Source organism: Trichomonas vaginalis, chromosome III (assembly GCF_026262505.1).
Source record: "Trichomonas vaginalis G3 chromosome III, whole genome shotgun sequence".
Lineage (NCBI taxonomy): Eukaryota > Parabasalia > Trichomonadida > Trichomonadidae > Trichomonas > Trichomonas vaginalis.
In genome coordinates, this window is record NC_067205.1 from 13,733,938 (window position 1) to 13,760,889 (window position 26,952).

Here is a 26,952-nt window from a genome sequence, read left to right on the forward strand (position 1 = left end):
TAAACACAAAAATTTTAAGATATCATGGAATGATCATGGCATTGGATTATATTTACGTGTTGATGATAATACTGAAATTAAAGGTAGGTCAGGAACAGTTACAAATGGAGATGTTTCAATTTCAGTTTCTTACAAGTTGTTTCCAGATGTTAACTACATCAACATCATTCACACAGTTACAAACAACGGAGATAGAAATCATGAAGTAGACTTTCTATGCTATTCAGACATTGCTATTCAGACATTGCTATTGAAGGAAGTGATGGATCAAGTGGTGATCAATGTCCAGAACGAAACATTGAAGGAAATCGAGGTGCTGAATTTATCAACAAAGATAGAACAGTTCGATTTCTTCTTCGAGATTTCCCTTTTGTTACAAATGTTGATACTTATTCATATTCTAAATGTCCTGGAGGTGGAGCTTGGAAAAATTGTACAGAATACATATATGTTGAAAAAGGTGCTGGTATTATATTTTCATGGCAAAATCAACAAATTAAACCTCATGAATCTAAAAACTATTCATATTCCATTGGAATGGGTGAATATAATCCAAAGATTGAACCAAAACAAACAGAAATCATTGATGATAATGAAGATATTCCTCAATTTCTTTATTATTATCACATCTTTTTAAATTGTATTGTTTTTATTGTAGTTTTAAAGCAATAAATATAAATTATCATTCAAGTCATTATTAAAAAAGAAAATATAGTTATTATGAAACATAAATTATGAATTATTTCTGAATTCTATGGCATTCCAAACGGGAACCGCGGTTGGTTACCATGGATTTCCGTCACCGGTCACATTTTAAAGATTTTTAAAGCCTTATAAAAATATGCTTTGTAAATCATTTTTTGTAAATCGGCAAAAATTTGGTAATTTTCTTCAACTAATAAATCTGCGAATAGCATTTATAATACAAGAACAATCTTTTAAAATGTGTTTGATTCATTTTTGTATAATTTCATATAGGCACATATATTCTTCCGGGACTTTCCGTGATTTTACCGTAAAATCATTAGTTTACACCAATTTTCCCGTATTTTGAATAGTTTACTGCACTTTTTCCGTAAAATTGAGTTACGGGAATCCGCAAAATTTCCGGACCTCATTTTTCATAGAATATAATAATAATACTTGATAAAAAGATATATTATTTATATTTTTGATTTTTGAATTACGGAAAAAGTGAATTGATAACTTGATTTTTTTATATGGTTAATTTTTCAAATGATATTATGAAGATCTAAAATATTAAAAGGAAAAAATTGAATTACGGAAAAAGTGAGGTCAAAAGTGAAATAAATTTGCAGAACAATTTTCATTGAAATAAGCTTTATTTTTCATTATTAATAACAATGCTGTAATAAACAGAAATTCATCAAAAGTGACAGCTCTCAATTTTTTGATATTTGTAAATTCTAAATTGAATGAGAAAAATGAAATAATACTAAGCATAATACAATATTCTAGATTTAATTATAATTAGGAAAAAGTTAGTTTTGAGAGTACTTTTCATAGGCATATAGAATGAAATCTTCTGAAAAATAATATCACATAAACTCATATTATTTTCTAATATATAACTATTTTATATAAAAATCAAATTCAATGATCTTAAAAGCGAAGGATAAACCTCAAAATTTACGAATATAATGAGTGGGAATATAATGCTTATCTATCATAAAACCATATGAAATATCAATTTTTGCTTTACGCCTAATTTTTGACGACAATTAGCAAAAAATGTTAAATGTTAACACTCAGTCCATTTGAATATGAAAAATAAAATTGACTTTGATTAAGTGTTTTTATTTATCATGCAATTCTTCTTGCGACCAAAGATTTGAATAAAAGTTCAAAAAATAAGATAGCTTAAAAAATAATATACGGTAGTGTTTACTAATAGATGAATAGTATATAAATTCTATTAAAATGGATTTGATCCAAAAAAATATATAAAATTTGATCATAAATAAAATCGTTTTAAATTACTTCTTCATTTAAATTATAACAATTATTTTTGGTTTTATAGTTTTTAAAGCTCATGTGGTTTTCTTAACCACAGAATACTTATGTGCTGTAGCATGCTTGCAATCCAAAGCTCACGTTAGACAACAAGAGTCATGAAGTCTCATACTAAGGGATATCCAACATATATTTTAATAATCTAATGTTTGTGACAAATATTCAACATAAAATTAAGTTTTCGTTTCGTTACAAGGCATTCATACTTTGGAGATATCATATTTAATGTACAGAAAAGTTAATATTAAACAATACATGCTAAAGAATTAATAAATAAGATAATAAAATAAATTTATACGTAATTACTTTCATTTAATATGCTTTATGCTGTAAATTTGATTAAGAGCATTAAAAGGTTCCATAATCTGCTTTTATAGGCAAGATTTTTGATAAAATTTTAAATTTTGAAAAATGATGAGAAAAGGAAAAAAAAGGTAAATGAGAGCAAGAGGAGGGAAAAAGAAAAAGAAAAGGAAGGGAAGGGAAAATAAAGAAAGAAGGACATATAAAATTTAGATCGCATTCTTAATGCCGAGGCGGCTTGCCGCCGAGGCGCGATTTTTTTAGGCCTCTACGGTAACCCGGCAATGTTTTTTTAAATCTTGTACAGCCCTACTGAATTCAATCTAAAAAAAAACATTCTCGAGATTAGCTGTACTAATTATAAGCATTCACTCATATTAGTGAATATTACTATAGACAATTTCCTATAATTCTTTTTAAATCACAAGTCAAAAGCACTTCAACAATCTCACAAAATTGAGAAGGAATGAAAGCATGTAAATCTCAATATACTTTTTCAAATGATTAAATGAGAACTAAATCCGTTGAAATAGTCTTGTAAAATTTAATACTTCAACAGCATTTCAATAGAATGATAAAGTTGCTGATTGGTACTTTTGGATCACACGAAAGATATTCATTGATTGAAAGAAAAATTATATTAAATGATAATAATAAAGTTAATGATTGAAAAAGAAAAAATCATTGATTAAAGATGCCCTTACCACTTTCTGACATACTCCGATAATATCAATATATATTTATTCTGATTGCAAAAAGTATAACAGTAATATAAGGTACTAAGTAGTGATTTAAAATAACTTCTTCCCGAACAAAGTTAATGACTTTTTAGCTTAGAAAATTTGGATAAAAAACTAGAATGGCAAAAAAAATTGAGAGAATGTCAGAAAGTGATAAGTACATCCTTAAAAACAACATATAAATAACAAGATGAAAAAGAAAGTTGCTAAAAAAACAAGAAAATATAAACAATAATATTTAATCAGACAAAAGGATGATGAATTCAGAGAGGTTTTCGCGAATGGCAATAGACTTAGCTTCAGATGTGTATCCAAACTGGATGAGTAAGTGGCACTTGAACTTGGAAGATTTGATTTCTTTGTCGATGATACTGAAAACGAATGATTTAGTCTTGTTATTGCTGTTGAATGAATGAAGTAAAACTGTGATCCAGTCTTCGAAAACACTTGTATTGTTTGGAAGTGTGTACTTTCCGAAGTTGAAAACAAATGAACGAGCTTTAGAAAGACTCATTGACTTAGATATTCTGTTGATTGTTTGTGTTGGATCGATCTTGAGTTCGATTGCGACTTTGCACGCGAATTCATAAAGTTTCTTAGAGAAAAGACATTCCATGGCCAAAGGAAGTCCATCTCCGAAAAGATGGATAGAAGGGTTGTATTGGATACCATGAATTCGTTGAAGATGAACGAACTCTTCTTGAAGATCGATGATCTTGAAATTGACAAGTTCGTGTGGGAAATCGCGTTGACATTTAGAAAGGATTTGTGAACGAACATCTTGACGTTTCTCATGACTATAAATATCTTCAACGGCAAAGATCGCGTCATAATAATCGTCGAAAATCATGTCAAGTTGGTATCGAAGAAGACCAACTTTGTTTTTAGAAAGCATTGAGATGGATGCATATAATGCATTAGATGATAGTTCGTAATATGGATCATTTTCTTTCAAAATTTCCAACATAACGTCAACTTTGCCAAAAGATAGGGATGGTAACAGAACACCATATATAAACATCGATTCATCAAATGAATTCGATTTTAGGATTTCTATCGCACGCCCGTAAAAACCGGTTTCACAGAAAAATTTGATAACCGATGAAATTCCGTAAATTTGGTCTATGTAAAACGAGGCTGCGTTAGCCCAGGAAGGACAGAAAGCGGATGTTTTGGTGGCTATAAACTTCTTACATGAGGAATAAAGGCTTTGGGGAGCAATATCTACAACAGGAGAACGAATATAATCTTCATCGAGACATAAGGGACTTTGCATGGCCCAAAGAAGCCTCTGTAAGAACTTCTCCTTCTTCTGGACATATTTTTTGAACTTGTCGAACTCGTTCTTCGCTTTTTCGTAGTCTGTAAATTTGAGCATCGTAAAAAAGAACTTTGAGTTCTCGGAAGTCTGTTTAAAGTGCTTGGCAAGGTCATGGAAGTCATCGGATACAAGTTTCTCGTGGATTTGGTCGCTCTTTCTATCAGATCCGACGATATCAATTCCATATACGAAATTGTATCGAACGTAGAATGATATACTTGCGAGAATCTTTACTTTGAGTGTCTTTTCGATAACGATATCTATGTCTTTCTTGTTTTCTGGCGAAATTGATTTCAATATTTTTCTCAAAAACGCCAAAAACAAGACAATGAAGCGTTCGCATATTGCTTCGTGCTCCATACAGTCAACTACGACAAAAGCTGATATGTGGAGTGCGATAGGAACAAAAGAATTCGCAACAACTTGAAAATTTTCGACAAATTTTTGGTATTTTTTCAAAATTTGCGAAACATCATCGATCATTGGTGTTAATATTGGAAGAGAAAGGGAATCTCCGTAACTAGAAACAAGATCAATCGCTTCTTTACTCGCAATTTGCGAAATCTTCGAAATATTAAGATTATATTCTTGAGAAAGCTCGAAAAGAATATCCATAGCGTTCTCTCTGCACAGATGTTCGATTATTAGGTTCACATCTGGCTTGTTTGGTCGCAATCTTGGAGGAACGCTGAAATAACAAGATAAAGCTGTAAATTCTTTTTGATTTGAGAGTTTTAAGGCTTCTGAAAGGTTCATTAGCTCAAATCTTTTCTCATATTGGTCTTCTGGTATTGCTAAAAGTATTTTTTCCTCAAATCCGTCGCAATAATTCAATGCGACTTCAGATTCATGTTTTGAGAGCAAAATATTGATGACGTGGTCGACCATTATGTCCTCAAATAACTGTTGGTCGCCTGTAAACGTCGAAAGATCTTTTGCCGCTTGGTATTTTTTCCTAGAAACGAGTTGTGAGAGTCTGTTTGATATATTCTGCTTGGATTCTTTGATTGTATGTGGTGGATTCTTCAGTTTCAGTAGAAAAGTCACCATTTCCTTTGTATGAGAAATTTTATCGGAAATTATGAAACAATCCAAGAAATCCAGGTAAAATAACAACTTCTTAAGGTCCATGGAATCGATCTTCTCCATGATTATCTCATAAATTATTTGAGGATCTGAAGAATATAAATAATCATCAAGGGAAACATCATCATTATCAATAAATTCCTTGATTTTAAGCTTTCTCTCATAAGGTTTTTCGCTTAATATCTGATCAGAAATTGGATTAATCTTATTTTCATAAAAATTTTTCATAATTTTTGAGGAATTTTTAGGTAAAACTACATTCCTGTATTTTTTTAGTTCGTCAGGTGTCAAAGAACTCAACGCCATGGTCAAAGAAGCCATTGGATACAGAGGAGAAATTAATTTCAAAATATTTTCATTTGCACGGTATTTTACAAACAAATATTGAAAGAAATCAATTCTGTTTACACCAGAAAATTCTAAGGCAATGTCAAATTTGCCATTTGAAATTAATTCGTCTAATTTTTCCATTGGATTCATGTTTTTCATGGATAGAGGTGTGGTAATGCCACAGTTGATACACATGTTGATGAAATCAACGAGATTATTCAAATATTTACAGTTTTCGAAAGAATTTAATTTTTCAAAAATTAAATCTCTCGAAAGAAGCAAATTATCAAGGTTTCTGACAGCAGTAAGATAAGTACTGTTCTTATGGATCACTTCTAGCTCGATATCCCTTGAAAATTCCTTGGATGAAAATTTTGATAATTTTTTCTTCAAAAAATCATCAAAATCTTTAGAGAATGTCAATGCTACGTCCGAGTATTCCTTTATGGCTGTCGACATGGCCATTTCCAGGTAAAATTTCGCTTCATTTTCCTTAAATTTAAACAAAAGACTTTTTGAGAGGTTTGAATTGAATTCAACAGTTCCTCTGACCAAATCTATGAATTTGAGCATCTTTTGGTTTGTCCCGACGGTTTCTACGGCCAAATCAAATTTTTTCTGTATTAAAAGGGGATGAACCAAAGATTCCGAGGGCGCGAGAAGGGCATTGTATGTAATGTTGTTTGCGTCATAGCATTTGATCTTCGCGAGAACTTGTGAGATATAATTGTCAATTTCGTCGTAAGTCTTTGATTGCGACATGATTTGAAGGAGCTTAAAGATCTTATTAACGGGGAGAATGAATCCGCCGTAGTTATCCTCTAAAAATAAAAGTGAAAAGATATCTGTGAAAATTTGCGATTTTAAAGCAGGATCCTTGAAAAAGGAGATGTAGTAGTTGATTTTGGTCTCATCAAAATCAGTAAGGATCGTATAAAACAAACAAAAAGAAACAATAAATATGAAATCCATTTTTGCGTAGCCATTCGTGAAAGATTCGAAGTTTTCCATGAACAGGAAGTCATCCAGATTCAGGCCATCCATAAGCGAAGAGCATATGTATGGAATTGAATGTTTTGACAGGTCATCAAAAGAAAATTTTTGTCCGACCATTTTAGACAAATTTGTGAGGATTGTGAGGTCATTCTTCACATTTTTGAAGAATTGCTTGAAAGATGGTGGTAAATCTGAAATTTTCTTAATGATATCAATTGAATTCTCAATAAATTGCCTGTTGGTACTGATTTTGTCGAATTCAAGTATATATGCTATTGCTAGATACTGTGGATGACCTTCTGAGAACTTAAGGGCTGCTGTTAAGTCGAAATTTTTAATTAATTTTAAATTTGGCTTTAAAAGGTAATCGTCTATATGTTTTGACCCTATGAATGACATGTGTAGTGGTTTCTTGGCAGTGTCTTGGTCGTTTGAAAGTAAAAGATGTTGAAAAAAACTTAAAAATTCATCATCTTTTGTTTCTATAATAGATTGAAGAAGAGCATGAGAATTATTTGTAACTACCTTTGGTATATGTCCTTTTAATTGTATTTCTGCATATGATTTATTGATGAAATAAAAAATTGAAATTTCTGTTTTTGGAAATAAAGAAAGGAGATCGTTCTGGTTGAAAACTTTATATAATGGTGTGTAGATTGTTATAAGTGATGTAAATAGATTCCTATTTGTTTGGTATAAATTGAATAATAAATTTGGTTTCATTTCGTTTTTATTGGCTCCTGATGTCAGAAACTCGTATAATTTATTGAACTGTTTGTATTGTGGTAAGCTTAATTCGTAAACGATGACGTCTAGTGGGTATTCTGTTTTTTTGCCACCAAATTTCTGCGAAATTTGCTCAGAAGCCCAATGAAAATGTGCTGGTGTTGGTAATTCTGATGTTATTACAAATTGTGGAGGTGGATTTGAGTGCGCGAGGCTTTTACAAATCGATTTTGCAGAAATTGAAGTAATTAGATTGAAATATTGCATTGAAAAGTTCAATTTTCCAAGGCAGATATGCCGAATACCTTCACGAGTAAACGAAGTCTCGTTCAACCCGATGAAAAAATAGCTTCCGGGTTGAAGCTCCATGTTACTGACAAAAAATTCAGTTTTACAAATTAAAATTGAATAATTTATTTGTCAGAATTTGTAATATTATCTAAATACTTCCAGAAAATCATGAAATCATTAAGTTATATAAGGAAATTCTATTTTGTATCTAACTAGAAATTGATTAAAGTTCGATTCTTTCTTATTTGCATCATTCTATTTTGTATAAAACTAGAAATTGATTAAACTTTGAGTTAACAAAAGTTATTCGCTTTAAAGTTCCACATGCACATCTTCTCATATTTGAGAAGTCTCTCATTTCATATGGAATTTTGTGTGTTTACTACTTTTAAAGTGAAGAGACTAATTATGCACATTCATGGACTAATCCATAATGTTAAAAACATTTTCATTGCATGAAATCAGAGTCGATCCTAGGAAAATAAAATCTATGTACAGATATCATAAAAAAAATTATGATATATTAACTTTCCTCACCCTGTCTAAGACTAATTTCTCACTTTAATTCAACAGAAATTCTGAATCATGAACTTAGATCATAATTGAGTGAGATTATTTAGATGATTTCCTTTTTTAGGAGAAAAAAACTGAGATTTGAATGTAATATAAGCATGATACACGAAAGATACATGATTTAAATCATTTACTAAAATAATGAATACAAAAAATAAAAAAGAATTAGAACTCATTGCTGAAAAAGCTCTGTTCGTTTTCCTCATAAGAGAAAGAGAAGTTCGGATAATGGACCTGATTAACAGTATGGCTGTCAATCGCGTTATTGTCCCAGAAATTTTCTGGTTTGAAAATTGTTTCGTTTATGTTATCCATTATAGACTTTCTTGTCACATTGGCCATGAAAGGATGTGCGAAGACATCAGTAAGTCTTTTCTTTGGATCTTTTGTCAATAACGCGGATACAAACTCCTGAAGGCCCTGTTGTATGAAAGGAAGCTTTGGTTCATCATTTATGATCGAATCGAAAAGAAGTTTCTCGTTCTCTCCTTTGAAAGGAAGTTTATTATAAAATAACTGGTAAGCAATGACTCCGAGGCTCCACCAATCGATGGTTGTATCATAGCATTTACCCATAATCATTTCTGGTGCTACGTAGCTATAAGAACCACATAATGTCTTTGTCAATTCTCCATCTCCGAGATCTCTTGAAATTCCGAAATCTGTGAGCTTGATATGGCCTTGGGATGTGATAAGGACATTCTCTGGCTTGAGATCGCGGTAGACAATGCCTAAACTATGAAGATGTTCAAGAGCCAACGCAATTTCACCAATAATGATCTGTGAAAGCTCTACGGGTATGTTCTGTAGTGATTTGTGTATGAGAGTGGCAAGGTCACCTGTGCTTATATAATCAAGAACTAAATAAAATTTCGAAGTTGATTGAAATGCATAGTAAAGCTTGACAATAAATGGACTTTTTGCACGGATAAGAACATTACGCTCTGTAATGGCCCGCTCGCAATTGGCTGATTTATGTAATACCTTGATCGCGTAAAGTTGATCATCAGATTTTTTCATTGCTAAAAGAACTTCACCAGAAAATCCACGTCCAATAGTTTTAATAATAGTAAAATCATCAAAAGAGATCTTCTGGGTAGGCTGATCTTGAAGTAACGCAACAATCCATTTTTCTGCAATATCTGCTCGATCTGCTTTAAATGTATATGTGTGGTTCTTTTCACAAACTACTTTAAAATATGTAGAATCTATCATGACAGCGTTTATTATATGAGAAAGATGAATATCTTGGCAAATTTTACAGACTTCTTCTGAACTTTCATTGCTTGCAATAACAAATCGCTTGTTGGTTGCAGAGCAAAATACTTTCATATTTGGTTGGTCCTTCCCGCGCACGAGTTTTAACCACCCTTTCATCTATTTTTATAATCCTAAAAAAAATATCAAATTTTTTATTCAATTTAAAAATTTCTGAGAGCGCGTTGAATACATTGACCATTCTTTTCTGAATGTTTAAAATCAAAATTACAAATCGTATTTAACTCTTTGTCATTTGTTTTGTGTACAGAAGAATTTGGATTGCGATCAAACTCGATGAGATTTTTGACGATTCCTCAATGAAAAAATAAATTTGTAAATGGCTTGGTTATTGGCCAAACTGGGAAAATATTACTACTCAGTATGTACACTCTAATCCAAATATCCATGACAAAAAAATTATAACCGAAGAAGAGGAATCTTTTGAAAAAAAAAATAAAATAAAATCTGTCTTCCAAGGAATAGCTTGATCTAAATAATTGTTTGTATAGGCTTCAATTCTTAAATGAAACTATAGAATTAACATAGATATGTAGAGAATTGTTTATTGATTTAGGTTATTTTTCAGCAAAATATTGCTTGATAGATCTCTAGTCCCTACACAAAATGATTTCTTCATGGCAAATATCAAGATTCGGAGTTCAAATGTTTTTCTAATGAAAAGTTATTGAAAAATGAATCTCTAACTATGAATTGTTGTAAACAGAAATTCATCAAAAGTGACACCTCAGAAAAGCTAAAATATTGAATTTTTGGAACTTTTGATAGAGCACGTTTTTAAATATTAATTAAAGTAAATGTATATTTTGTAAAGATTCTTTTTAATAAAAAAATAAAATTTTGAAGAAGAACACAAAATCTTCTGAAAAATAATATCACATAAACTCATATTATTTTCTAATATATAACTATTTTATATAAAAATCAAATTCAATGATCTTAAAAGCGAAGGATAAACCTCAAAATTTACGAATATAATGAGTGGGAATATAATGCTTATCTATCATAAAACCATATGAAATATTAATTTTTGCTTTACGCCTAATTTTTGACGACAATTAGCAAAAAATGTTAAATGTTAACACTCAGTCCATTTGAATATGAAAAATAAAATTGACTTTGATTAAATGTTTTTATTTATCATGCAATTCTTCTTGCGACCAAAGATTTGAATAAAAGTTCAAAAAATAAGATAGCTTAAAAAATAATATACGGTAGTGTTTACTAATAGATGAATAGTATATAAATTCTATTAAAATGGATTTGATCCAAAAAAATATATAAAATTTGATCATAAATAAAATCGTTTTAAATTACTTCTTCATTTAAATTATAACAATTATTTTTGATTTTTATTTATCATCCACATTCAAATTTGAATCTTATCACAAAAGAAGGACCACTTTTATGACTACTGCCAAATCTATAAGCAGAGAATGGCTATTTGAAGCTAAAAGAAGAATAGAAGAAGGTGAATCTTACAAAAGTGTGGGAAAGGAAGTTGAATTGGAAAATGGTAAAATTAAATTGAATGTTGCCGAAAATACAATAAGAAGAGCATTTCAACTTCAAGAAATCGAATTACCAAAAGTTAGTCGCGGCAGAAAACCAAATCCACCAACATTTGAGCAAAAACAATTAATTAATTCTTGTGTTTCACAATATAAAGGAGGAATTTCAAAAACTTATTTATTGATTAAAAGGTTTCAAAATATTGCTCAAAATCCCGATTGTGAGAAAGAAAAAGAAGAAATTGCAAAAGAATTTGAAAATATAGAAGATTTGACAAAAGATCAAATTTTTGACAATTTACAAAAAATAAAGCATCATCAAGTGGAAAAATTTATGATGGAATCAGGTTTATCTTCAAAAAGAGATTACAAACCAGCAGATCCACCTACCAAATATCGTGCCATATCAAAGAATTTGATATGACACTGCGATATTCATTACCTTCACGGTAATGTTTCTTTTCCATTTTTTGCCATATTGGATGATATGACACGTAAAGTTCTCAAAACTAAATTATTGAAAAACAAGTCTTCCAACTCAACAGCGAAGGTTTTAAGAAAACTTTTAGAGGAGTTTATTCCTTACTGCATCTGGACCGATAACGGCGGTGAAAACCGCGGTGAATTCGGCCAGGTTATGCAGGAAAACGGAATAGTTTGGAAGCACACCTTGCCGTATATGCCAAGACAGAACGGCAAGGTGGAGCGCCTGTGGCCAAGCTTAGAAAAGTTTTTGCCAGACGAGTTGGATGATATTCAACAAATCAGGGACTCAGTTCAGCAGTTCATTGAAAAATACAACAATACACCACATTTATCTCTCGATATTAATCCAAAAATGAATAGTAATTACACTCCTAACGAATTATTCGAAGTTTCAAAATTTTGGTACGAGCCAGAAATGCAAAAATGGGAGTTATATATCAAAGACGAATGGGCCTTAGCAAAATTTGAATAATTACATCATTTTAAAGGACTATTAAACAATTTTATTTATGAACAAATTTTATATATTTTTTTGGATCAAATCCATTTTAATAGAATTTATATACTATTCATCTATTAGTAAACACTACCGTATATTATTTTTTAAGCTATCTTATTTTTTGAACTTTTATTCAAATCTTTGGTCGCAAGAAGAATTGCATGATAAATAAAAACATTTAATCAAAGTCAATTTTATTTTTCATATTCAAATGGACTGAGTGTTAACATTTAACATTTTTTGCTAATTGTCGTCAAAAATTAGGCGTAAAGCAAAAATTAATATTTCATATGGTTTTATGATAGATAAGCATTATATTCCCACTCATTATATTCGTAAATTTTGAGGTTTATCCTTCGCTTTTAAGATCATTGAATTTGATTTTTATATAAAATAGTTATATATTAGAAAATAATATGAGTTTATGTGATATTATTTTTCAGAAGATTTCATTCTATATGCCTATGAAAAGTACTCTCAAAACTAACTTTTCCCTAATTATAATTAAATCTAGAATATTGTATTCTGCTTAGTATTATTTCATTTTTCTCATTCAATTTAGAATTTACAAATGTCAAAAAATTGAGAGCTGTCACTTTTGATGAATTTCTGTTTATTACAGAATACATATGTTCATAGCACATCATCTATGCAACCAGAATATTTCATGTTTATTCATCTTGGCAAATATAGTTTTCTCCCTCAAATCTCGTTGTCAAATCATAACTGTATTATAATTTGATGATTGCTTTAATTGTCATTATGTATACGACACAATATAGATGTGTTTCTAACGTTATATAAAAGTTACGATTTCTCCAATTACAACTGGGTTAAATATTTGTTATCTAAATGTCTAAATTGTATCATCGCCATGTAGGAAAATCTAATGCCTTTATAATTCTGATTCACGCAATAAATGATTTGTTTTTCTCCTTTATTTGAATTCCCATCATGCATTCAAAATTTGAATCAATTTGTCAATTCAATGCAAGATCATAAAAGTCAAAACGATTATAAATGGATTGTATTATAAATTTTGATTTTTCCGTTTCTCAACCATATTCAACCTTTTCAAAATAAAAAAATCCAGAGGTAAATATTATAACTGTTGCTATACTGGCTCCAAGAAAAATGTTATTTCCGAAAAAAGTGCATAAATTACGAATATTCGTTTTTTCCTATAGTTATAGAATAGTTTGAAATACTAGAATAAAAATTTTCTTCAAATGTACATTGAAAAACCGAAATTCAATGATAAATTGGCTTTTATCCTCCTCTCAATTAATAACCATACAATCATTTAAATATGGTAAATCTTGCCAACACAGCCACGATTCTCCGTATCCCCATTCTCTTCCTTATTATTGGTCTCCTCTACTCTCTTAGACCATACTCAGCAACAACATCCTTGTTTACATTTGTTTTCGGAGCTTGGACTGATTGGCTCGAAGCCCATCTTTCTAAGAGACGCAAAGTCCGTTCCCCACTCAGACAATACCTTGATGCCGTTATCGACAAAATTTTCATGATCAGTACTTTTGTGACAATGCTTTTCTTGAAGATTGTTCCACAATGGACAGTTTTCCTTATCATCATGATTGTTCTTAGAGAATTCCTTATTACTGCTTTCCGCTCTGTTGCAGCTGCCAAGAAGATTGCCATCTCCCCAGAAAGCGCTGGCACATTCAAGACAGCCATCCAAATGACTTCTACAATCACACTTCTTGCTTGGTTCTCTGCAATCTCCGATTTCCCACAATATTTCGACAATTCTCACTTGGATTATTTCCGTAAGACAGGTGTATTCCTTTTCTGCATCTTCTCATTCCTTACAGCATTCTCTGGTGTTAAGTACATTCTCAACTATAGATCAGTTCTTTCTGACTTGTAACTGTTTTATTATTTGATAACAAGTCAATGTATCTCATTTTAAACATTCTTATTTTGTAAACATATTTGTTGTAAGCTTTTTTAAACTATCGTACTTGGAAGTCACGAACAAAAAAAAGATGATTTAGATCTTGCGATCAAAGATAATCTCTCCGAACCTTCAAAAAACAATTTAGCTTGTGCTGCCTATTGTATGTCTATCTGTGAATTTGTTTACACTGGTCCAGATTAAATTGTTCGCTTCGTAATTTCGATGATCATTTCAAAAAATATTGCAATACCTCATTACCAGGATGTGTTTTTGATCATATTTCTGTTAATATGATCGATTTTCGAACTATTGCAATCAAATCTGAATATGATGAGTTATTTCTCTTGTTTGACTATTAAACGAATTGTCTTAGCTATAGTTTGGTATTTTTAATGAATATAGCTCCGAAATGGAGAAAAAGTTTGATAAAATTATCAAATGGAAATGATATAAGTTAACAAACTAACGTTTATAACATATTTAAAAACAATATACAGAAATAAGTCTCATGATAAAAGAAATTCGAAGAAGATTAATTTTCATTTTGGGCAGATCCGGAAACTTGGGGTGGAGGTGTTGTAATAACTTTAGTTTCTAAGTCATCATGATTTGGATCTGCATTTTCAGCCATCTTCTTAGCGTTTCGGATTTTCTGCCTTTCACTTTCTTTGTTTGTGATGAAATCAGTAAGCCAATAAGGCAAAAGAATATTCTTCTTTTTGCTTTCTGGGAAGACCATTTCGAGCATTTCCACTGTAACAGTCAAGTCTTCTGAAACGCAAAGAACTGCACCAGTGTTTGCTCTTTCGCAGTAGTCTGTGTTGCTGAAGATTGTTACGCACATATCAGCATAATCTTCTTCTGCAGCATAAGGCCAATAAATGCCTTCATCGCAAACTTCATGGGAACGGACAACGAGATCAATGTCGTTTTCAGCGAGAAAAGCATCTAATGCCTCTGGTCCATATAGATAACCGCATCCTCGTGTACTTGGTACAAATCCTTCAACTTCGACATCAGGATCAGACCAAACAAGATCAGTAATAACGCCTGATGTTGGAAATTCGTAAGGTTTCTCGAGTTTTCTAAGCTCATCAATGCTGATAACTTCGGGAGAAATGCCTCCATGAACACAAAAGATTCGTTGACCAACTAAAGCACATAAGGGCATTTCATAGAATGTCTCAATGAAATCTTCATATATGACTTGATCGTATTTTTCGAGCATTTCATGATGAAATCCATAAACACCTGTGAGAGATTCGCATTCGTGGTTTCCTCTTAATAAAAAGATGTGTTCAGGGAACTTAACTTTGAGCGCGAAGAGTAAAAGCATGACTTCGAATCCGCATTCTCCTCTATCTACATAATCTCCCAAGAATAAATATCTTCTTGCTGGAGGATAGCGTAACTTTTCGAAAATGCGTATTAGATCGTCAACATTGCCATGAAGATCTCCAACAATTACAATATCTGCTTTTAAATCTAAAAGAAATGGTTCTTTTGATAATGTTTCTCTGGTTTTAATGAGAAGATCGTGAATTTGATCTCTTGTGATTGGCTTGATGTATCTTTTCTTCTTTCCCATTCTGCGAAGAAGGATTTGGAATACGATTTCGTCCATTGCGTCGCTATTCATGATTTTTGAAATTTGAATGTAAACGTATAGTTTCTGAAAAAAAAAATTCAATGCTGAAATGTGCATTGTAATTTTTATATCATTAGATTCGGAATGTTATTAGGGATATTTTTACTTCAAATAATTATGAGAAATTTTTCTGTACGTTAAGCTCGAGATCATTCTCTGAATTCATTGTCAAATAAGCCTCAAAAAAGTTCAAGACCATAAAATTTTGAAGCAGTGATAATAGATATTAGAAGGAATTCAAAAGGAGCTTAATCAATGGAAACAATAAAAAATATCCTTCTGACAACAAGTGTATTCTGTATCTATCGTAAATATTTGAGTTTATCTATATTCACCTTGAATAAATTTCAAGAAATATGGATTAAAAAATGCTTTTTTAAGATGAATTCAGAAATATTTCATAATTTATATTTCATAATTAACTTGAATGATAAAATAATTTCATTTTTACGATACAACTACAATAAAAACAATACAATTTAAAAAGATGTGATAATAATAAAGAAATTGAGGAATGTTTTCATTATCATCAATGATTTCTGTTTGTTTTGGTTCAATCTTTGGATTATATTCACCCATTCCAATGGAATATGAATAGTTTTTAGATTCATGAGATTTAATTTGTTGATTTTGCCATGAAAATCTAATACTAGCACCAGATGAAATATATTTGTATTCTGTACAATTACTCCAATATCCCTCTCCAGGACAATTTTTATATGAATAAGTATCAACATTTGTAACAAAAGGGAAATCTCGAAGAAGAAATCGAACTGTTCTATCTTTGTTGATAAATTCAACACCTCGATTTCCTTCAATGTTTCGTTCTGGACAGTAATCACCATCAGATCCATCACTTCCTTCAATAGCAATGTCTGAATAGCATAGAAAGTCTACTTCATGATTTTTATCTCCATTGTTTGTAACTGTGTGGATGATGTTGATGTAGTTAACATCTGGAAACAACTTGTAAGAAACTGAAATTGAAACTTCTCCATTTGTAACTGTTCCTGACCTACCTTGTTTTTCAGTATTATCATCAACACGTAAATATAATCCAATGCCAAGATCATTCCATGATATCTTAAAATTTTTGTGTTTAACAAGATAAGTAACTCCACCTGTCGAATAGGTCCAATTGTTTTGCATAATGAATATTCGTCTTTATTGATAATACATGAAATTAGAAATTTGAACAACTGGAAAATAGAAAATTGTTTTGAACATGGAAAATTTCTTTTATTTTTGAAGTGATTCAATTGTTTTGCATAATAAGAGTTCACCCTTAACAACTGCCTGAGAAACGGATCCCTGAAAGAACCGAGATATAGAGAATTGGTGAAGAAATTGAATAAAAAAAATTGACATAATAGGCCATATCGTGATGACTCATTCGTAAAGTGAAATCAGTGTACTTCATTTTTCATTCAAAAATGTTGATAGTCCTAACAGAAAACTCTGGGAAACTCTTCAAATTTCCTTTTGATATCAAAAATGGGTATGAAGAATATGCTTATAGATTTGATTCTTGTTTTTTCTTTACTTTTCTCGTTGTTTCAACTAGACTAATTCCATAATAAGGCAAGAAATATGATCAAATGTAAAAAAATAGAGATTGATTGTGGAGTAATACAAAAACATTACCAGTATAATACGATAATAGACGTTTTTAGTGAAAATAAAGTATAATTGAGAATCAAATTTTTTTTTCAAGAATTCTAAAATTGGCTATCAAGAATAAATACAATATTATGTGTTCAATCTATAACCAACTGATGAATCATGATTTATGCTATATTTTTTAATTCAATTTTTTTCCGTCGTGATAATTTCTAATTCTATATTGGTTAAAATATAAACACTCGAAGTTGTAATAGGTTCTTGATTTTCTGGGCATTTGTGAATTTGAACTTCGAATTTTTGATGAATTAGGGGTGCACCGGTATGTACGTTTATTTGAGAGGAGGAGGATTACCCTCTCAATTTTGAGGGATTCGTTAGTTTATTTTCTCGATGAATATGCAATAAAAATTGATTTTTACCTTATCAATATACTTCATATAATATACACATGTTCATGTAAAAACTTTTTTCCAAAATCCTCAGGAATTAAGGGATTTTTGAATTTTAAGAATTTTTTTCGAATTTTTTCGAAAAAAAAATATTTTCAGAATAGCCTTAACGGCTAAGATTTAGGAACAATGTTAAGTATCAAAAAGAAAGGAGGTCTGATATAGACAACAGATATCGTTGAAGGTTGAAAAAATCTCTAATATTTGAGCCCAAAATTTCAAATTTTAATTTTTTGAAAAAAGAGGCCACCCGTATGTACGTTTATTTGAGAGGAGGAGGATTATATTTTTGAAAGGGCGAAACATTATGAATTGTTGTAAACAGAAATTCATCAAAAGTGACACCTCAGAAAAGCTAAAATATTGAATTTTTGGAACTTTTGATAGAGCACGTTTTTAAATATTAATTAAAGTAAATGTATATTTTGTCAAGATTCTTTTTAATAAAAAAATAAAATTTTGAAGAAGAACACAAAATCTTCTGAAAAATAATATCACATAAACTCATATTATTTTCTAATATATAACTATTTTATATAAAATCAAATTCAATGATCTTAAAAGCGAAGGATAAACCTCAAAATTTACGAATATAATGAGTGGGAATATAATGCTTATCTATCATAAAACCATATGAAATATCAATTTTTGCTTTACGCCTAATTTTTGACGACAATTAGCAAAAAATGTTAAATGTTAACACTCAGTCCATTTGAATATGAAAAATAAAATTGACTTTGATTAAATGTTTTTATTTATCATGCAATTCTTCTTGCGACCAAAGATTTGAATAAAAGTTCAAAAAATAAGATAGCTTAAAAAATAATATACGGTAGTGTTTACTAATAGATGAATAGTATATAAATTCTATTAAAATGGATTTGATCCAAAAAAATATAAAACCAAAAATAATTGTTATAATTTAAATGAAGAAGTAATTTAAAACGATTTTATTTATGAACAAATTTTATATATTTTTTTGTATCAAATCCATTTTAATAGAATTTATATACTATTCATCTATTAGTAAACACTACCGTATATTATTTTTTAAGCTATCTTATTTTTTTGAAATTTTATTCAAATCTTTGGTCGCAAGAAGAATTGCATGATAAATAAAAACATTTAATCAAAGTCAATTTTATTTTTCATATTCAAATGGACTGAGTGTTAACATTTAACATTTTTTGCTAATTGTCGTCAAAAATTAGGCGTAAAGCAAAAATTGATATTTCATATGGTTTTATGATAGATAAGCATTATATTCCCACTCATTATATTCGTAAATTTTGAGGTTTATCCTTCGCTTTTAAGATCATTGAATTTGATTTTTATATAAAATAGTTATATATTAGAAAATAATATGAGTTTATGTGATATTATTTTTCAGAAGATTTCATTCTATATGCCTATGAAAAGTACTCTCAAAACTAACTTTTCCCTAATTATAATTAAATCTAGAATATTGTATTATGTTTAGTATTATTTCATTTTTCTCATTCAATTTAGAATTTACAAATATCAAAAAATTGAGAGCTGTCACTTTTGATGAATTTCTGTTTATTACAGAATATGTTAAATTATATAATAATATGTATTATTATAAAAAAGAAAAAATAAAGCACGTTAAAATTTTTCTTTCTTGATTTTTTACAAAATCTACTTAGAATTATGCAAAATATGACTAAATAATTATAAATTTCAAGTTAAATTTTAATTTTGATAAATAATTTAAATTTCAAAATATCAAGTTCAGTTCGACTATGTATGTAGTAATTCCTCAATAAAGTGCCAAAACCCTATTAAAATATATGAACATTTTCAACATTTTAATGTTTTTATTTAAAAATTTGATGGAATATGAGCTTCAAACAATTATTATGTAAATAAAAATAATTAAATATATGTATTTATTCGTATTACAACCGTAGTAAGTCGATTCTTCCTTTCTTCTACTGAGTTTTGAATTTGATTTCGAATTGTAAAGAGATTCAAAGGGAAAATACTAGCGGATAAAAACTACCTCCATGAAAGGGTCATAATGGACTCAAGTTGTATTTTTTGACATTTTTTGCTTTTCGAGCCTAAATAGGTAGCCAAGATAATGCCTAAAATAAGGTTCTAAATTCTGAAGTTTACATGATCCTCTCGTGTGCACCCTTAAGAAAATATGAATTAAATAGAAATACATTAGAGACAATATTTATTGAGTATATTTTTTGAATTAACAACACAAAATTTGAAATTATTGAATCTTCAACGAAAATAGCATCTTGTATTTGTTTTTAAAAAGTAATAAGAAAATGCAAGATTTCGCATTTATAAATTCCAAAGGATTACGTTATTTGCAGAAGATCTTCAGAAATTATCAAATGCACTCTCTCAAATTTCATTATATATAGCGGATAGAAAGTTAGTATTTCTGCTTACAATTGGATATAGTCTCTGAGAATATAGACTATATTTATTTTTTTCATTCAAAAAATTATATGAGAATCTCAAATTAACTTTCAAATTTTTTATTTTAAAAACATATTAATAATCATATTTTAAGATACTTTTTCGCCCAAAAAATAATCGTACTTCCTCGACGATTAATAGGCTCTCAATTTCTATTGTTGACACTACTTAGCATGCAACACATTTGAGAATTTTACAATTTTTCAAAACTTTATAAAAAATTCAATGGTTTACATATTATTCTAAAAATTTTTTGATGTTTATAGGGCAATCCGTCTATCCGCCGGTTTCCACACCCGCCCAATGGACACAACCATCTATCCCGCCCCCAGCTTTACCAGAAACGCACTCTCCTCCTACTTCTGACTCTCAGGCAAAGCGTCCTCTAAATGCCTTTATGCTATATTCGAGAGAAATGCGAATTAGGATTCGCCAGGAAAACCCGAGCATGTCCAATACAGATATTAGTACTCTGTTGGGCAAACTATGGAAAGAAGTACCAAACGATATCAAATTGCAATTCAAGCATCGGAGTGCTAAAATGCAGGAAATCTTTAAGGCCGAACACCCGGATTATACTTACAAAAAAGCAAGAAGGAAACGTGCTCTGAATGATTTAATTGCGAAAAATCCTAACGGTATAACACCATCTATGTTATCTCCTGAGCCCGCAATTCCTAAGAGTGTTCCAATAAATTCTTTTCCTTCACCAATTCCTCAACAATCTCCGCAACCATATAATCAAAACAATGGTATCCTAAATCAGCCCCAGAACATTCCCAAAATCCAATTGCAACCATTGTTGCAACCTCAACCTGTCTCTCAGCCTCCAATTCAATATCCTTACCAGTTTCAACCTCAGATTCCAACATTTTCAATTCCTCAAACGCAATATATACCTGTTCAACCAGAATTGATTCCATATGGTGGAATCTCAGGAATAAGTCAACCTATGTATGGAATGATGCCAAACCCAATTTAGTCAGATAAATTCTTTTAACTATGTTCGATTTATTGTATTGGTAAACTACTCTAATTTGTTATACATTTAATTTTTTATTTATCGATGTTTTGCCATAATGTTGTTATTGTGTTTATTCTTTTTCATCCATCAATCTGTTGCGGAAGAAGCAGCTTCAAAACTTACAGAATCGAGCGATGTAATAAATGAAAACGAACCCACTGCAGATTCAAGTGAATTAGAGGCCATTAAAAAAATTCAATTTGTTGAATCTCCCGAAAGCGTTATAGAAAATATAATTGACGATGAATCAGAAAACGAAACATTGAATATTGAATATAGTCACGAAATTTTACCCGAAGATACTCCAGATTCCGAAGAAATGAAATTCAATCAAGATATTAATGATGAAGAAATGGAAGAATCTGGAAATTCTGATATGGAAAGTTTAATAGATGAAAATTACAAAGAAAATCAAAACAATTTAGATACGAACTCTCAAAATACCCAGCAAACTCTAAATGAACCACCAAAAGAGGAATTTTCTCAGATGCATGATATCGAACCCGAAACAATTAATACAAATATCGATACAAATCAACAAACAGATACAGATTTTCAAGAAGATCCATTACATACTCAAAAACCAGTCGTATCTTTAGGAGAACCACCAATTATAAACTACGAATCAATGATCAAAGAAGACAATGAAATTTTGAAAGAAAATAAAGATTTCGAAAATCCATTTTTTAAAGACGAATCAGAAGAATCATCTCATACATCATCAGATACAAGAACATTGGAAGCAACCCAAGCTTTTACTCCTTACGTAACTAAAACAAAAGCCAAATTCCAGATTGTAAATATTTCTACCACTGAAGTTAGTTGCAAAGGACGTGACCAAATATATATAACCGTTTCTAAGAACATTTCTGGTTTGATCTATTGTAAATTCAAAGATTTGATTGTTACAGGTACAAGGACATCAAATGACACAGCAGTCTTTGTTGTTCCTAAAATGTCACCGGGTGTTGTAAATATATCATTATCGTTTGAGCGTCAAAAATGGACTGAAGAACAGATGATTATAGTAATTGATGACTCAGATAGAACTCCAAGGCTTATTTTGTGCGGCATCATAATATTTGTAATATTAGTTATAGCATTGGCCGCAAAATCTTTGTGGAAAAAGGGTTCAAGAAAGAGAAAATTAGAAAAACTTAGAAACCGTAAGAATACATCTCCTCTTGTTCTTAGTTCAATACCTTTAGATGAAAATGACAAGAGAGCTGCCAGAAAACGCGGAGATGCCGCAAAAGACATTATATAATGTAGTTTTTATATCTTTAAATCTTTATTAAATGTTATCTTTGAAATAACTCGATCTTTTATATGATTTAGTTGAATATTCTGATGAATTAACATATGATTCACCAAGATATGCGAAACAATTCATCAAAACATATGATTATATGAATGATCGAGGATATAGATAGATAATGTTGTGAAAAGTAAAACAAACAAATAAGAATTTATTCATGAAACTCTATAAAACATTCAAAATGAATTAAAAATTAAAACAAATAACGAAAATAATGATAATAAAGGGATGCTGAACTTCCAAGGTTCCATCCCTTTATATGTACGCATATTCCTTATCGTACAAAAATTCAGAAAGAAGTGTCACCTTTTGTGTTTGTCAGTTTTTTGACTCTTGCTTTTCTTGAGGTTTTCTTTATTTTGAGAGTAGGTAATTGAAGTGGGCTTGCTACAGGAGCTTCTCTAAAACTCATTATTCCATTGAGATTTATAGGTGTTGCCCTTACTTTTCCGTTTGTTGGGATGTCATCTCCTCCATTTGCTGTAACTGTCATTGGAACTACGACATCTGCATTCCTTTTGAATTTTCTGGCACAGAATTTGTCAATATCTTTGTCATCGTTGATAATTCTCTCGTATGTAGCGATTCTTCGCTTAATTATTCCAATACTTTCTTCTTTTTGCTTTGTAAATGTGGAGAACTCCAAAGTTTGAGCATTTTTAAGATGTTCTAATGCTTGGTCTTGTTGATCTATTAAGTTTTTACGCTCTTTTTCGAAGGATGATTGCATATCATTGTATTTATATTCAGCTTCGATCTTTTCTGTCTTCTGAACGACTTTTTGCATCTTTGCGGCACCAACTAAATCACCAATAAGAGCCAAATTCTTCTCAATAAACTGTTGATTTAATAATTGTGGAGATTTCTTAGAAAATCGCCTTGTAGTCTCTGGACATTGCCATTTATACTCGAGATCTTCCATTTCATCATCCATTTTCTGTTCAATTTTCTCTGTATTCTCTTTTTGAGCTTGAATTAAAGCTTTTTCTTTATCTTTCCACTCTTCTTCTGCTTTTTTGAGTGATTTCTTGGCATCTTCCAATCTACTATTGAGATCATTCATATAATCCTGATGAAATTGTTCTCTATCTCTTAATCTGAACTGTGTTTTCATTTCATCGGCCAATTTCTGCAATTTCAAGCTTTCCAAGTAATCACTTTTGTTCAGAGCTGCAATTCTACGGTTAGTAAGTTCGTTGACAACATCTGCTATCGTTCCTGGATCATCGATCTTCATTTTCTTACCACTAATGATTTTATCAACCATTTCTGATATTTCTTTGTGGGTAAATCTACTTTCAACCTCTCGTTTTTTGTAAGTTTGGTTAATAGAAGTTGATGGACGAGGAGTTTTGCCAGAAAGCATATCTACAAAGTCTTTTGGAGCTTTCTCGACGTAGGCTTGGTCATCGTAATATAAATTATTCTGATTAAATCTTGTTTGATCGTTTGATCTTGCAGTTTTCGTTCTAGCAGTAGTTTCGTTTCTACGGGCAGATGATTCTGATTCAGCTCTAACGACTTTGATTTTTGTTTGTTGGTTGTGTTTTCTTGTTTGTAATTGAAAAGGAATCGGAGTTACTTCTGGCATATCTATTTGAGCAATTGCATGGCCTTTCGATAATCTTTCTGCTGCTAGCTCTTGCTCTTTCTTTGATCGCTTTCTCGCTGTTTTAGGTTGTGGTAATTCTTCGAGAGGTAATTTCTTCGGTTTTGGTTTTGATAATCTTTCGGCTGCAGAAGCTTGCGCAGCTAATCTCTTTGCTTTTTCTTCTTGCCGTGCGCTGTTTTCTTCTGTCAAATTAATTTTCGAAGATTCGGAACTTAAATCTGGCTTTGTTTCTTTCATAATATTGTCTAGGAGAGCACTAACAGTAAGGGCCATTGTCCTAGAAGACAAAAGCTCTTCCTCAAGAGGAATATTCGAAACTTCTTCTTCCTCCTGTCCTTCCTGTCCTTCTATACGAGGGCGCTCGAGGTATGGATAAGTATTCTCTATCGCAAGGTTGGCTTGGCCAGTGTAATTTATTTTAACTTGGCCAGGTTCGGTAACACCAAACATTGAAACGAAATTTCCGCTTTCATCTTGAGGTTGTTCGAAATTCTGTATTGCTTGCTCATATTCTGAATCATTATGTACTTGAATTCCGGAAAATTCGTTACTATTTAATTGAAGGCTATTTTGGCTTGAAATTTGGTCATCTTGGATATTACTACTTTCTTGCCTCTCTTGACGTGGTACATAATTACTGATTTTCTGCATTAAGTCAAATGATGGTTGTTCATTTTTAATAATTTCGAGTTCTTCGGGTGTAAATTGTGTTTCATCGATCCTACTATCCCCGCTTCCGTAACTTTGAAGATTCATGGATTGTTCTTCTTGGCTCATGGTGTGAATCTTCTGCTTACGTTTAACTTTTTTATATAAAATTTTCGAAATTTTATATACTATCATAATCTTTACTGAAATTTACTGTATTTCGTGATTTGAAATTGTTTATATCTCTGAAAATTTTTTGCTCAATTGTTTCAATAACGAACAAATTCAACATCATCTCCATAATTGCCTCAATTGCTACAGTGCATCATAATTTTCAGATAAAATTAGGTTAAATATATATGCTGCGTATTAATCTGATCAACAAATCCATTTGAAAAAGGTTTTCTTGGATGAAATCAAATATATGGGTTCACGTAATTAATATACCTATCATGGGTACGGCGGCACTGCGTTCCACCTTACCCAAGATAACAGTTTGACACTTTACGAAACCGGTAACGTATATTTTACAACACAAACACAACACCAACTTAACCTTAAATATTTACAAAACCATCTGACACATAAACGACTTCACTAACGAATTCACTACCGTCCTCACTAAATAAAAATAACCTTATTTTTATTTTTTTTAATTTTTTATTTCATTACAAAGACATGTCTGACTACATTTACTATGACTCTTTCCCAGAACGTTTCCGTGAACTATTCAAAACTCAAGTAAAACTGAGAAACATGCATTTTAACAAAGATAGACCCATTGACGATGAAAGAAACCCTGAATATATTACAATCCCTTATGACGCAAAGTTCATTGCATACATTCCTTATGGTCGCAGAGGAACGAAAACTATTTCAACAAAGAACAAAAATTATTTCTGGAGCGATGAAGAAAATTGCCTTATCTACATAAATGCATACTTAAATAAAGCTACATATTGTACAAAAGAAGGTTGGACTGGATTTGAGCTCTACATATACGACGACGATGGAAACAGACGTTGTGTATACCCATACGATAATATGTACCATTGTTTTCATCAAGCATTAAACGAATACATAGTCAGTAAGGGTCTCATTCCTGCTGAGTAGAAATGTTATATTTTTGTTCTGTCATTTATAAAAAAACAAACTTAAAAATAAATGATATCACCACCCTCACACGTATGAAAACATAGCACAAAAATAAATTTAGGGTAGATGGGTAGTTAGTATGACTATCTTGGGTACGGAGGCACTGCGCGCCTCCTTACCCATTATATGTGAATTTGACACTTTACAAAACCGTTAACGTATATTTTACAACACAAACGACAACACTAACTTAACCTTAAATATTTACAAAACCACCAACCACTTCACCTCACTAATGAAAAAATAAACGTTCTCACTTACAAAAGTATTGCAACTCCTCCCATTGCTGTGCTTCACATAACAGCTCATAATCTTCTGACTCACTTTCTTCTTCATATAGGTCAAAATCACTGTCAAAATAAATGTATGTAAGTTTTGACAAAGCTAATGAAACACGCTTACCGGTTGTATCTATTGCTTTTATATATCTCCCATTATATTTGTTGTCGTAAACGCTCAAACTAACTTTACCCTTTCTCCCTCGTATCTGATAGAATGTATTTTCACGAGGAACGAAGAACAAATTCTTGAACTCATGACCGTTGTAGTTTGTTATCTCAATAGTTTTCGTCATTACATCCAAATAAAAATTTTCAGTAAAAATAAAACTAACGTTAAAAATTTCTCATAACATAAACATTCTCATTGCTTTATAACTCTCTTCGTTTATCCAACTCTTCTAACTTCTTCTTAAGTTCAGCAATGTTGTCCTCATGAAGTTTAATCTTTCTCAAAATTCCTTCTTTATCTAATGGTTGCTTTATCTTTCTAAACTGAACTCTACCATCCTTCATAGTATGAACGTAAAAACCTTCTGGAATAGTTCCTGATTTAATGTATTCTACCAAAAACTTTTGTTTCATTGCTTCAGTGACTTTAGTCGTCATTTCAATCAAATAAAAATTTTAATATAGGGT

General features: G+C 30.8%; 10 protein-coding genes across 10 annotated transcripts, besides 12 other annotated features; 4 read left to right on the top strand and 6 right to left on the bottom strand.

Annotated features, from left to right (window-relative positions):
• The first annotated feature begins 1,370 nt into the window (after positions 1-1,370).
• Positions 1,371-1,407: a mobile genetic element.
• Positions 1,408-2,463: 1,056 nt separating this feature from the next.
• Positions 2,464-2,649: a mobile genetic element.
• A 376-nt stretch (positions 2,650-3,025) lies between these two features.
• Positions 3,026-3,058: a mobile genetic element.
• Positions 3,029-3,246: a mobile genetic element.
• A 55-nt stretch (positions 3,247-3,301) lies between these two features.
• On the bottom strand, positions 3,302-7,918 carry TVAGG3_0697000 (uncharacterized protein; the record flags this gene model as incomplete). Its single annotated transcript, XM_001329153.1, has 1 exon — positions 3,316-7,803. One exon carries the CDS (start codon positions 7,801-7,803, stop codon positions 3,316-3,318), a length of 4,488 nt encoding a protein of 1,495 aa, XP_001329188.1.
• Positions 7,919-8,488: 570 nt separating this feature from the next.
• TVAGG3_0697010 (protein kinase C protein) lies at positions 8,489-9,777 on the bottom strand (the record flags this gene model as incomplete). Its single annotated transcript, XM_001329152.2, has 1 exon — positions 8,566-9,777. The coding sequence occupies one exon, from the start codon at positions 9,775-9,777 to the stop codon at positions 8,566-8,568; it is 1,212 nt and encodes a 403-aa protein (XP_001329187.1).
• Positions 9,778-10,372: 595 nt separating this feature from the next.
• Positions 10,373-10,410: a mobile genetic element.
• Positions 10,411-11,085: 675 nt separating this feature from the next.
• Positions 11,086-11,613, top strand: TVAGG3_0697040 (uncharacterized protein; the record flags this gene model as incomplete). Its single annotated transcript, XM_051243234.1, has 1 exon — positions 11,086-11,613. The coding sequence occupies one exon, from the start codon at positions 11,086-11,088 to the stop codon at positions 11,611-11,613; it is 528 nt and encodes a 175-aa protein (XP_051089821.1).
• Positions 11,086-12,144: a mobile genetic element.
• A 612-nt stretch (positions 12,145-12,756) lies between these two features.
• Positions 12,757-12,793: a mobile genetic element.
• Positions 12,794-13,476: 683 nt separating this feature from the next.
• On the top strand, positions 13,477-14,402 carry TVAGG3_0697060 (cardiolipin synthase protein; the record flags this gene model as incomplete). Its single annotated transcript, XM_001329151.2, has 1 exon — positions 13,484-14,068. The coding sequence occupies one exon, from the start codon at positions 13,484-13,486 to the stop codon at positions 14,066-14,068; it is 585 nt and encodes a 194-aa protein (XP_001329186.1).
• Positions 14,403-14,630: 228 nt separating this feature from the next.
• Positions 14,631-15,737, bottom strand: TVAGG3_0697070 (phosphoprotein phosphatase protein; the record flags this gene model as incomplete). The annotated part of the gene is made up of 1 exon (XM_001329150.1): positions 14,631-15,737. One exon carries the CDS (start codon positions 15,735-15,737, stop codon positions 14,631-14,633), a length of 1,107 nt encoding a protein of 368 aa, XP_001329185.1.
• A 444-nt stretch (positions 15,738-16,181) lies between these two features.
• On the bottom strand, positions 16,182-17,078 carry TVAGG3_0697080 (serine-type endopeptidase protein; the record flags this gene model as incomplete). The annotated part of the gene is made up of 1 exon (XM_001329149.1): positions 16,194-16,895. The coding sequence occupies one exon, from the start codon at positions 16,893-16,895 to the stop codon at positions 16,194-16,196; it is 702 nt and encodes a 233-aa protein (XP_001329184.1).
• A 1,053-nt stretch (positions 17,079-18,131) lies between these two features.
• Positions 18,132-18,169: a mobile genetic element.
• A 1,178-nt stretch (positions 18,170-19,347) lies between these two features.
• Positions 19,348-19,384: a mobile genetic element.
• Positions 19,385-19,386: 2 nt separating this feature from the next.
• Positions 19,387-19,977: a mobile genetic element.
• Positions 19,978-20,513: 536 nt separating this feature from the next.
• Positions 20,514-21,292, top strand: TVAGG3_0697120 (SRY (sex determining region Y)-box family; the record flags this gene model as incomplete). The annotated part of the gene is made up of 1 exon (XM_001329148.1): positions 20,535-21,260. One exon carries the CDS (start codon positions 20,535-20,537, stop codon positions 21,258-21,260), a length of 726 nt encoding a protein of 241 aa, XP_001329183.1.
• Positions 21,293-21,357: 65 nt separating this feature from the next.
• TVAGG3_0697130 (immunoglobulins domain-containing protein) lies at positions 21,358-22,569 on the top strand (the record flags this gene model as incomplete). Its single annotated transcript, XM_001329147.1, has 1 exon — positions 21,358-22,569. One exon carries the CDS (start codon positions 21,358-21,360, stop codon positions 22,567-22,569), a length of 1,212 nt encoding a protein of 403 aa, XP_001329182.1.
• Positions 22,570-22,909: 340 nt separating this feature from the next.
• TVAGG3_0697140 (uncharacterized protein) lies at positions 22,910-25,009 on the bottom strand (the record flags this gene model as incomplete). Its single annotated transcript, XM_001329146.1, has 1 exon — positions 22,910-25,009. One exon carries the CDS (start codon positions 25,007-25,009, stop codon positions 22,910-22,912), a length of 2,100 nt encoding a protein of 699 aa, XP_001329181.1.
• Positions 25,010-25,327: 318 nt separating this feature from the next.
• Positions 25,328-26,952: part of a mobile genetic element that runs on past the window's edge.
• On the bottom strand, positions 26,686-26,922 carry TVAGG3_0697160 (uncharacterized protein; the record flags this gene model as incomplete). Its single annotated transcript, XM_001329143.1, has 1 exon — positions 26,686-26,922. The coding sequence occupies one exon, from the start codon at positions 26,920-26,922 to the stop codon at positions 26,686-26,688; it is 237 nt and encodes a 78-aa protein (XP_001329178.1).
• Positions 26,947-26,952: part of a mobile genetic element that runs on past the window's edge.